At 41.6% G+C, this 11,484-nt stretch overlaps 1 protein-coding gene across 3 annotated transcripts in view; it reads right to left on the bottom strand.

Moving 5' to 3' along the window:
- Positions 1-1,499: 1,499 nt before the first annotated feature.
- LOC116875021 (serine/threonine-protein kinase TNNI3K) overlaps positions 1,500-11,484 on the bottom strand; it is a 307,722-nt gene continuing 297,737 nt past the window's right edge. For all 3 annotated transcript variants that reach the window (XM_032870114.1, XM_032870115.1, XM_032870117.1), the window contains 2 exons: positions 5,482-5,561; positions 1,500-2,041 (listed from right to left, as the gene is read on the bottom strand). In XM_032870114.1, coding sequence (XP_032726005.1) covers positions 1,965-2,041; positions 5,482-5,561 — 157 coding nt within the window. In that variant the 3' untranslated portion in view covers positions 1,500-1,964. The remainder of the gene's footprint in view (positions 2,042-5,481; positions 5,562-11,484) is intronic.

Here is an 11,484-nt window from a genome sequence, read left to right as displayed (position 1 = left end):
ATTAGTCTCATTATTTGCAGATCCTTGACAAGACAAGAGGCAGAGGGAAGCAGTAACCTAAAGAGATACATTGTAGAGAGAAGAGGTGGTTAATTAAAGGAAACAAAGAAAGGGAGCTTCACACATTTGTTCTAGAAAATCCCCTTCTAAAAGAGGTATTTCAGAAACAAACTGTCCTTTCTCTGGATAGGACCTCCATCCCATGGGAATCCGGGAGGACACCTGGTTTACCCCCAGCGCTGTCCTGATTATATATACGATCAGCATTACACCTACTGTCAATCTTTTAGTTAAAACTGGTTATTTACTTACTTACTTGTTTTTAATTTCTTTTAACTGTCTACAGTATTTCAACTCTGCTCATGAAAGGATTAAGGTCTGAAGAACTCCAGCTAGGTGCTGGTTCATTGCCTAAAGTAGCCAGAGTGGAGGACTAGAGAAAGAACCATAGAAACGAGTGGTCTTTAGGCAGCCCCTTACCAGAAAGCTTTATGCTTGGATGGCCACTTGAGGCTCCTTGTTCCTGCTTATCAGAAAGACCTTTGGCATCTTGCTAGGCAGGAAAGAGCACCCATGATTCCAGAATAATTTGGTGGGGAAATGAAGAGTCTGGAGGCTAAAAAAGAGTGACTCTAAGGGGAAGTATCATGGTTTTAACTTCTACTGGACTGGCACTTGGCTTTCCCCGAGCTGTTCAGAGGACTTTCAGCTTTGCAACCACAGGTCATCAGATAAGTCTCAGAAGGGTTTTAGAGGTGAGGTTGCTGTTCTGATAGAAACTGCCCTCAAGAGACATAATCTCTAATCAGTAGGAGGAGAGGGGAAGATGGAGGAGCTCACCACAGACATGAAAGGAGCCATCAACACTTTTCCCATTTAGTTCCATGTGTATATGAGCCCACGATACTCAGGAGAAGAAAGCAGATCTGCCTAAATATAGTCAAAACCAGGCTGTATATTCCTTCCATTATTGTTCAAGCCCCCAGTTGTCCTCTGATGGCTTGGAGCAGTGGTTCTCAACCTGGGGCAGTTTTGTGCCCCCCAGGGACATCTAGAAATGTCTGGTGGCTTTTTCAGGGAGCTGTTACTGGCATCTGGGAGTAGAGGCCAGGAAGCTGTTAAACATCTCACTATGCACTTGATCCTGATATCAAGAGTCATGGACTTTACGGACGGAGCCAGCCAGGTGCCCTCAGATGTCTAAATTTTTGCAGGCCACTGGTACCTCAGATATCCTTCCCATGCACTGTGCTAGACTCCGGTATGAACAACGGGTTTGTATTTGTAGGGTAGTGTCATACCTGTACCAAGATCATCTACGATCCCTTGGAAGGTATACCTTGGGCAACAAGATGCCCAAATAAAGCACAGAGCACTTGCTATGATACAGAAAGGAAGCTAAATAACTAAGTGCAATATTTTGCGAGCATCTTGATCTGAAGGTCATTACTGATATGTCTTAAAGAAGGTATACTCAGAAGATGTCTTGTTGGAATGAGATACACTTCTGAATCCATTTTGTGTGCCAACAATCTTTAATCACAGAACCGGACGCTAGCGGTAACATAATAACATAAGAAAATGAACAATATTCTAAAAAAATCAAACCCACAGTTCTCAAACTCAAGTCTAGACAATTCAGTCTAGGAAAACATAACAATTGTTAAGTGCCCACCACAGACTTAGGCCCCATCTCTAAGTAACAATATAAATTTGTTCTTTCAGTTACAAAATTCAAACCAATTCTTAAGATACATTCTGTCTTGCTTCTTTTGCATTTCACTGCTTAGCCACAAATCCAAAGCCCAACTTGTGGTAGAGAATTAAATAGGACCAGAATAAACAAGCCAATTTAAGGAAACCTTAGAGGGTAAAAATATTATAATTGGAAGCAAGCCTGCCACGCTTGGAACTGTTGCTGTCAGTTTGGGGGAAAACTCTCCTTAGGTATCCGCGGAATGCTGTCAGCCGCTGTCCTCAAAGCTGCCACTATTCGGGCAAGAATGAAAATGCATCGGGCTCATGAGATCAGACACGTAGCCTGCAACGGAATAGAAGTTCAGCTGTTACTTACTGGCTTGTGGCCCGTCTTGCCATTTTTTTCCTAACCAGCCTCACCCAGTGCACCTCACAGCTGCCAGGCAGCTTCTCCCGGCTCCTGGGCTCAGGGTCTGGGCAGGAGTTGGTGGCAAGCAGTTGTAAAACAAAGGCAAAATTTAAAACGCCAACAGAGAGTTGAGACCAGGGGAACCCAAATGAGGGCTGTATGATTGGGACCCAAGCTGGCCACATCTGGAGTCAAGAAGGGGGTCAGTTCAAGAAGGTGGTGTATTGCTATGGCTAGAAGCCTGGGCTTCTGTGTCAGGCAAATCTGACTTTAAACCCTGGCTCCATGACTTACTGGTTCTGTGGTTTTTGTCCACTTAATCTTTGTAGGCCTTGGTGTCTTTATTTGTAAATAGGACATTAATTCATAAGGTTGGTAGTATAGGCGAGACCATCCCTATAGTATGTGACACCGTGAGTGTTAGGCAAATGGCGGTGATAAAAAGAAGGTAGGGTAAGCTCAGGGCAGAAGGAAAGAGCCACTCTCTACAGCAGGTTGCCTTTGGTTAGGTTTGATTTTGTTTTTCCTTCCTGAGTGCCTGGTTTTTAAGTGGACCTCAAAGCTTAGGCCCAAATACCAGTGGTATTTGATGCTCATTGAAGTGCGGGCCCCTGCTGTGTCCAGAGAACGCAACCTGTGGCTCAGGACCAGGCTGCTGCCCGAGAGGACACAGGACTTGTGCTGGGAAGCTGTTCCTTTTCCACTGCAAGTAAGGAAGCCGCTCGTTCATTGCTTCTGTGAAAATGGGCACATTGGTCAACAGCTAATGTTGCTTCTGCTCCCCTTTGATAGCTGAGTTTTCAGAACTGACTCAGCCATCTACATTTTTGTCAAGGCATCTAGCAATATGCCGTTGGATAGGTTTATTTATTTTCATAGGAAGGCTCTCTGGCTAATCTGTTAGGCAGCACACATACTTTCCTGAACGGACATGTCGGGGGCTGCAGCTGACATGTCCCCTCCGGTGGGGGGGCTGGCCCCGGTCAGAGAGGAGGAGGAGGGTGTGTGTGTGTATGTGTGTGTGTGATGGGGGAGCTGAGAAGAGGGGAGGCAGAGTCAGGATACACATCACTGAACCCTAATTTTGGTGGACTTACATAAAATCTCCATCCTAAAGCAAAATATTTCCTCTTGTCCAGCCTGAAACTGCACCTTCATTCCAGGCACAGATAGATGTTTTGATAAACTCGTGATCCTTTTATCATCAGCTTTCTCCCGTACCACATGCGGTTTTCCCGGCGTGTGAGGCTATGCCACAGCCCTCCCCCTTCCAGGGGAAATCTCACTGGGGGTGCTTGCTCCTCAGTGTGGGGCGTCTCTTTCCGGAATGGGCAGCAGAGTCAGCGGGGCGTTGGTGCTGACTTTTTTACTGATGCATCATTGCCAGAGTTGGACGACAGGTACTTGGGGGGCTGTTCTGCTGAAGAGGGACCCGAGTGAAATTTGACCACAGGCTCTAGGAAAAGACTGAATCACAGCCGCACGTTTTGCTACTCGAGGGTGAAAAGCCTCAAGTACAGAAAGAATTGCCCTGTGTGCAATCTTCTCTTCATTCTCCAGTCCTGCTCCTTGGGGGCAGAGAGGAAGAAACAGTTCCTAAAGTAGCTGTTTTACCACAACTAGCGTATGCAATGAAAATGGAGGGCAATTAAAGGTTCTTTCTTTCTTTTCTTTTTTAAAGGATTTTATTTATTTATTTGACAGACAGAGATCACGAGTAGGCAGAGAGGCAGGCAGAGAGAAGGGGGGAAGCAGGCTCCCCCCTAAGCAGAGAGCCCGATGCGGGGCTCGATCCCAGGACCCTGGGATCATGACCTGAGCCGAAGGCAGAGGCTTTAACCCACTGAGCCACCCAGGCGCCCTAAAGGTTCTTTCTTGTACAGCGGGATGTTCCTAGGGGGAGACAGTAAATCTGTCTCCTTTGTCTGTTGAGGCTCTTGCTCCATCCAAATACCCTAATGTTTTCTTCCACCCCAGTACACACATGCAGGGGAAAACCCAGCTTCTGCATTTCTGCATCTCTTCTGTCTTCTCCTTCTTGAGGAATTCTGCTCAAAGTCTTACTCCTTTAAGAAACAGATCGTTAATGAAATGCTTCGTCTTGAAATGTTTCCTCCACCATGAAAGGGAAGACTTCTGGTCAAAGCACGCATTTCAAAGGGTGCCCTATATTTTGTGGTTGTGTGGTCACATCTGTGAAGGTTTGAAAAAACGATATTATCTCTATGAAAAATGTGATGATGTGACACTTAGAGCACATTTTCCACTGTTACTAGACTGGCCAATTATGTTGTAAAGCTGATGATAAAAAGCACTCAGCTACATTCTGGACACGTCCCAGGAGTCAGAGCACAAAGTTTCCTCTTTTTAATGTTCCCAACTAGTTTGTCTGCATCTATCCAGAACAATTTTTTTTTTCTTCATTTCTTAAAGGCTTTCTTATGCCTTAGGTAATAATACTCGGCAAACAAGGTGCATTGGTGAGGATCCCAAAGCTAAGGGCTCCCAGGTCTATGGCCATCTAAATCAGAGAACCGGGAACACATCATCCAATTGATTCTTCCCCAAACCCAGTTCTTGTAATAAATCTGATCTCTTTAACTGACGTACATTTTTTTCAGTCCTCCATATTGTCAAGGAAAGTTCCCATGAATAAATGAGCCCATTGTGCTAAAATTCCAATTAAATATAGAGCCTCTCAGGCTTAGAGGTTGGAGAAAGGACATTACAGGCCTCGCACATTAATATGGCAGCTGGTGATAAGGGCGATTACCATCCTCTGGCTTCCAAGGGTCTGCAGAGAGCTGCGTTAACTATTTCAAAGAGTTAATTCCTTCTAAAGTATTAATTCCTTCTAAAGTAATCCTGTGCAAAATGGATACCATCAATGATACCTTCACCTCCTCTCTAGATTTGGAGGACATGGCTGGGTTTACCTTTTACCCTTGGGTACTTTCTAAAGGGGAAGAGCTCCCAGCATATGATGTAACTGTGGAGACTCCTGTCTTGTTTTTCTCCTCCAGACATACCTGCCATGTGGGGCTTAGAGGCAGTGAGCTCAGTGGCAACTAGGTTTTGGAATATCACAAGACGCCAGCGACTGTTTTCATGAGGAGAGTTTTATCTTCTTCCACGTGGACCCACACTGATATACATATACAAATATGCACTTAATTCACACACATCGCTGAACTCAAAGATGAATGCAGAGTTATGTAAGACAAGATCAAAGTTTGTACTTTTACAATATAGTATCTGTAAAGCATCTGTCATTTCTCATTATTATATAAAACAAAATCTTTTCTTGTTATCAGATAAATACCACCTTCTCAGGGGCAGGTCCCTTAATCGATCTGAATAATCTATAGACTTACCATATTTGTCAACGGGGGAGAACTGGAGACCTCTCTTCATCTCCTCCAAAGACAGGCCTTGAGAGGAACACTGTCCAGCACTAGAAAATTCCGAGAGACATATGTTTTCACACTATGAAAACCATGGTGGTGGTTTGCTAATAACATTTTTATGAAACACAATTTATTCACTCAGCATAGATCCCAGAAAACTGACAAAATGATACAAAGGATTTTTGTTGTTGTTGTTGTTTTGTTTTTTTAAGATTTTATTTCTTTATTTGACAGAGAGAGAGATCACAAGTAGGCAGAGAGGCAGGCAGAGAGAGAGGGGGAAGCAGGCTCCCTGCTGAGCAGAGAGCCTGATGCGGGGCTTGATTCCAGGACCCTGAGATCATGACCTGAGCCTAAGGCAGAGGCTTAACTCAGTGAGCCACCCAGGTGCCTTTTCAAAGGTGTTTTGCTTTGTTTTTTTCTCCAAAGGTGTTTTTAATGCTACAAGTGACTAGTTGGGAGAGAGTTCAGAGTTATTTGGAGTAAGTCAGATCTGGGTGTGAGTCCTGCCTCTTCCAGGGAGGCTACAAAGGGCATGCCACCTATTCTCAGCCTCAGTGTATTTATCTGTAAAATGGGAAAAATACATAAATAATTCCAGTTTGTTTTGATGATTAAATTTAATACAAAGGAGTGTTGATTCTAAAACCTGAATTAATATCATTGTAAGCCTTACTCTAAAGGAACCAATCACCAGAACATTATTATCTTAGTAATAATCAATATCAAGAAACCAATGGCAAGAGATATTGTTATTATTATATTGCTGTTGTTACAATGGTAACTATAAGAGATAATGATGATAATATTTATTTCATGATTCCTTGTAGTAAGCATTTACCTCTCTCATCTCACTTGATTCTTATCACTATCAAATCATTTCTGTCATTTTACAGGTAAGAAAACTGAGGCTGGAGCCATTAAGTAACTTGTCACACAGGTTTGGTAATTGGCTCATCTAAAGGGTCGAACCCAAGGCTTTTAGATTCCAAAGCCTGCATGCTTATCTACTATTCAAATAGGAATTTCTTCCTGGTTCCTGGCCCTAATTAGTCCTTCTCTTCCTCTAACTTCTACTCTTTTATCATACTGGTTAATTGGGGTGCTTCCTTTTTAGCTCTTCAGACTCAAAACCTGAAGCCAAGGAAACCTTCACCCTCACAGTGAATCATATCTGTCAGTAAATTATATACCTGTGGTCTCTCTTATGTTCATGTCAGTTTATACAACCATAAGATGGGAATCATAACCAAACTTGGCTTATAAGGTTAATCATGAGAACTAAAGAAATAATAAGTTTAAAATACTTTGAAAAGTGCTATCATTTAAGAAACAATATATATTACCCACTTTTATTATTTATAAAGGTCCAACTTGAAGGCAACATTTCCTCAGTCTTCTTGGAAATCCCATCTAGGATTTCATACCCTCTAGTACTTATTTTTTTGCCACAGTGCTTATCAGAATCTGCCTTGGTGTAGCACCATCTGTATTTCTATGCTATTGAACCCCACTAAACAGAATATTCCTGGAGGTCAGAGGTCCTGTCTGACATTTTGGATCTCCCACAGTGCTTAGCTGGTACTTTGTAAATAATTAAAATAATTAAAGTGTGTAAAATAAAGTTATTACAAAATGTTCATTTGAAGAAGTTAGATTTTTCTAAACTCTAATATAAATGCACACTGTTTAATTTACTTTGCCTTAAAATGATGACATGTTTGGCCTCACTTTCTTAAGAGATAAACTGAAGTTCTTTTTTAGGGGAAAACAATGATTAAAAAGAAGAAAAAGTATTGACTTAAAGTGGGACATGGTATTAGCTGAATCAACATTAAGTGGCAAACCACGCTCAGCTCTGGGCAATCAAATGTCATATGAGATATTTTTCAAAATAAAATGGACCTGCTGATACCCCAAAATTTACCTACTAAAGCCTCTTTAGCAATCTAGCTCCTTTTAAGAAATGTACTGTCCATGGTAGTCTTGGCAACAGCAAGATAATGGGGAATAAATATTTTATCATCAAAAAGGCTATCTGGTTTCCTAGGAATAAAAACCCATCCCCAAGCTGTCTTATTTATTCAGTTGCTGAATGCAATTCATGCCAGGGGACTTAACCTTCCTGCCCAAGAAATACCACATGGGCTGGCTCTGGACACTATTCTAGGATGACAGACAGATGGAGGCCAGGCACGCCCAGGTCAAACAAAGCAGGAGAAACCAGACCCTGATCAATGGAACTAGTTGTCCTCAACCCATGTGCACCCAGACTTCAGCAGGAGTTTCACAGAAGCCCAGAGTTTTTAAGGGACACACCAGTAGGACCTGTGTTTGCTGAAGTTGTGGTCAGTGAAAATCGACGTGTCCAGTGATGTTGCTGCCCCAGGAAAGTAAGCGTGAACTAATGGCAGGTAAGAAAAACACTCAGTTTTGCAGTGTTTCAATACTACTAGTCAACAAGGTAGACTTCTTCATGCTAAAAGGATGCTGTATGTCATATATAGGCATATATATGAATGACATAGAATATTATATGGGTAATTTCATGCATTTGTTTAATGGGAAGGTAGTGATGTTTTCTCCTTTAAAGAGAATAACAGAATCTTTATGTTAGTTTTGCACACAACCCCATTATATCGACATTTCTTATTTAAGTATTAAAAAAGGTTTCAGTCATTTTAGGCTAAATAGTTCAAATTAGCTCTGTGATGTATATGTAAAGATAAACACAATCATCAGCCATTGTCTCTTACAAAGGCACGCCAGGGGATGAATAATTTATCTAAAATGAAGAGCAGAACTAAAATTCAAAAAATATTTCCTGCTTTTCAATCCAAGCTTTGTGTGTATAGACTACCTAGTAGATGGTATACTAAATAGGCCAGTTCATACTCAACCCCAAAATATGTAATCTGCATTTTTGTGTGTGCATGCCAGTCAGACCATTGTTTGTCGGCACAAGCTAGCATGTTTATAGTCAGTGACGTGGTCTGAGAATGGACTTACACACCATGAGCAAAGACAAGAACATTCTAAACTAGGAGGCTATGTTGGCTGAAAGGAATGCAGAGATAATGACGTTCATGACCAACACATTAAGCAAAAAGTATTATCCAAACCCAAGTCAATCAATATGTATATAAGATTACAGAAGAGCTATGAAAAGTGAGGAAAGTGCTAGATGATAGAATATATCCAAATATAGCTTCAATTCTTCAGAGCAGGAGGAAGGCAAAGTCTTTAAACTAAACTAGTGGATTAATGTACATTCTAGGCAAAAATCCAGAAAAGAATATTAAAACAGAGTTTTTCTGTACACTTAAAAAAAAAAACACTGATTACTAGAAGCTACCATGGGCTCAGTAAGAAGAAAAAAAAAAAGACACCATGCTTTATCTCTTTTTGTTGAGGATAAATTTAAAGGGGAACCCATACGCAAGAACATACATCTGGATTCCCACAGATACTGGACAGAGTTTCTCCTGATTGCTTGGCGGTAAGAAGGGGAGATCAGTGCCAAATGACAGGTGGTTAGATTGAATTGTCACTGGTTGAATAAGTGAAGAACTGACACAGACTTCAGATAGGTGACATTCTCCATCTTCAGGGTAAAGGCTGAGGCTAAGACACTGGGAATAGTTAAAAGACAACATCACATTTCCTAAAGTTAGAACTGCTCCCAAACAGATTGAGTTTTTCTAGAAGGGGACACTGTCCCATCTCTGGAAGTTTTTGAGATATGGCTGAAGTATGTCATGGTTGTGGGGGCTACAGAGGGATCCAAATGATGTGACATTCCAGGTCCCTCCATTTCTTACGTTCCATGATTCTTTGGAAGGTAGTCATGAACCATGCAGACTTTGTGAAACTGGTTTTCATATGTTGGAAAGGCAGATGAGATTGCATTTCTCACTTAGGCAGAAGATTTTTATCTTCCTTATCTGAAGTGTCTGCCATTTGGCCAGGACCGAACGGCCGATTTCCACACATGTGCCACGGCATACCTAGCTACTCATTACTGCTCCTACTCGAGGTGATGTTTGCAGCGTTTTGTCTATAGACATTTCATTTCAAATAGTCACTGAACCCTGATATTTGCCGGAAGGAACCAGCTTTTTTCGTGGTCTATTTCAAAGGAAGAACCACACTGCCATCTAAGATGAAGCAAATGGAAAGTGTGGAGAAATCGCTTTCACATAAACCCATCATTAAGGATTTGAATGACAGGTTGTGTAAGGCTGGTGCTAAAAACCCCTGAGCTGCTTCATAGAAGTTTTTATAGAAGATAAATCTGTAGATTCTTCATGTTGCAGTGCCTGAGAGGTGGAGAAAAACTCCAAATCACTCTGTCATCTCTTACTCCAGGAAGGTATATTGTGAAGCAAAGCCCGTGAGGAAGTAAGAAAAAGACTGTCTAAAGAGAGTCCAGGGAAATCGGGTGCTTTCTCTCCAGAGTGGTGGGAGTGGGCAGGACCACAGCGAGTTTAAATGGCCCCATTCAGAGCCTCAAAAGCAGCCAGGACTGTGGCTTCCAAACTATAGTCTGCCAAATGCTTTTGGTATTGGAGCAATGGATCATGGTTTTGGCTGTGGGATTTCATGAATTCTCAGAATATCTGCTAGTGCCATGACTGCCTCTGACTGAATTACATTCCAAAGGAGACATCAGGTGGGCACCCAGTCCAAAAGAAACCATCTTTATGGCATTCTTCCAAGTGTGGTTTTTGCAGAGCCGGGGACTTTGATTTGGTGAATTATAGCAAATGAATAGAGTCCACATGGCTTGAAAGCAAGAGTGAAATTGAAACAACTAAATAAGAACAAAGAGACATGGAACAGTAAGTTCTACCATGATGATAGAATAATGATTTCCTAGGTTTGTAGAGGGCTTTGTGGTTGGCACATACTTTTATACTGATTAGCTTAGAGCATTTTTATCAAACCCCCATGAGGTATCTGGGAAGGCATTAACTTTACCTCCATCCTATACCAGGCTCCAAGTTTGAACAACCTGCAGTAACTCACAGAGCTAGCAAGAGGTAGAACCAGAACTTGAACAAAAGGTCTTCAGACTTTCAGCCCATGCCCTTTCTTGTAAAGCATGCTACATTCAATAGCAGCCCATGTCAAGCTGTTGGTCTATTACCATTTGGGGAGCTCCCCGAATTCATCATGAGTTACAGAGTTTTGGATTCTTGGCATACAAAGATGAACATGACATTCCTCATAGAGAAATGCCTTTCATCATCATAGGGAAACCTATAATGCAAGAAAGCATCAGCTTTCTCTTGTCCTGCTTAGTTAGATCTTTAAAAATTTTTTTTTACTTTCCCCTCTCCAACAATGGCTTACCTGTCTCGTGCCAAAACTTGAGACACACACAATAAACTTGCTAAAGGAGATGCTTATGCTTCCCCACAACTCTCTGATCAAGGTTTTCTAAGCTGCATGCATGGATTCATCTTCCTAAACACTGCCCTGGCTATGTCAAACAGGAAACCATTAGGTTACTAGTGTGATTAAAGACTTCAGGCACAATTTTCTTCCATTCAAGTTGGTCCAATTAGTTTTTATGCAGCTAAAGATGCCCTCAGGCTACTGGTAACCTAGAAGATTTAGTCATTTGGACTTTGCAAAGCCAACACCATCTAAGACCTCACAGCTTTGCAAATATGCTTTGTGGTTTGTTAGGACTATTTTTTTTTTTTTTTTTTGGCCATCTGTCATAATCATGTTACTTATGAAAGAATATTAGTGAGGGGATGGATGGCATATGCACCTTTATCCCCTTCCTCAAGAGGAATGTACCCAAGTTAAAAGTCATTTCTTTCACTCAAAATGAAACACATACAGGTAACATCTCACAAGAATTTCAGTTCTTTGATGCTAATCTAAGGGACTAATAGAAAGAAAAGGTAGAGAAACAGCCTGCTGCAATCCCTAATAAAGGTGTTTACACAAGGAAAA

Source organism: Lontra canadensis, unplaced genomic scaffold (assembly GCF_010015895.1).
Source record: "Lontra canadensis isolate GAN:19392208 unplaced genomic scaffold, GSC_riverotter_1.0 scaffold40, whole genome shotgun sequence".
NCBI classification, from domain to species: Eukaryota; Metazoa; Chordata; class Mammalia; order Carnivora; family Mustelidae; genus Lontra; species Lontra canadensis.
This window is presented reverse-complemented; position numbering and strand designations above follow the sequence as displayed.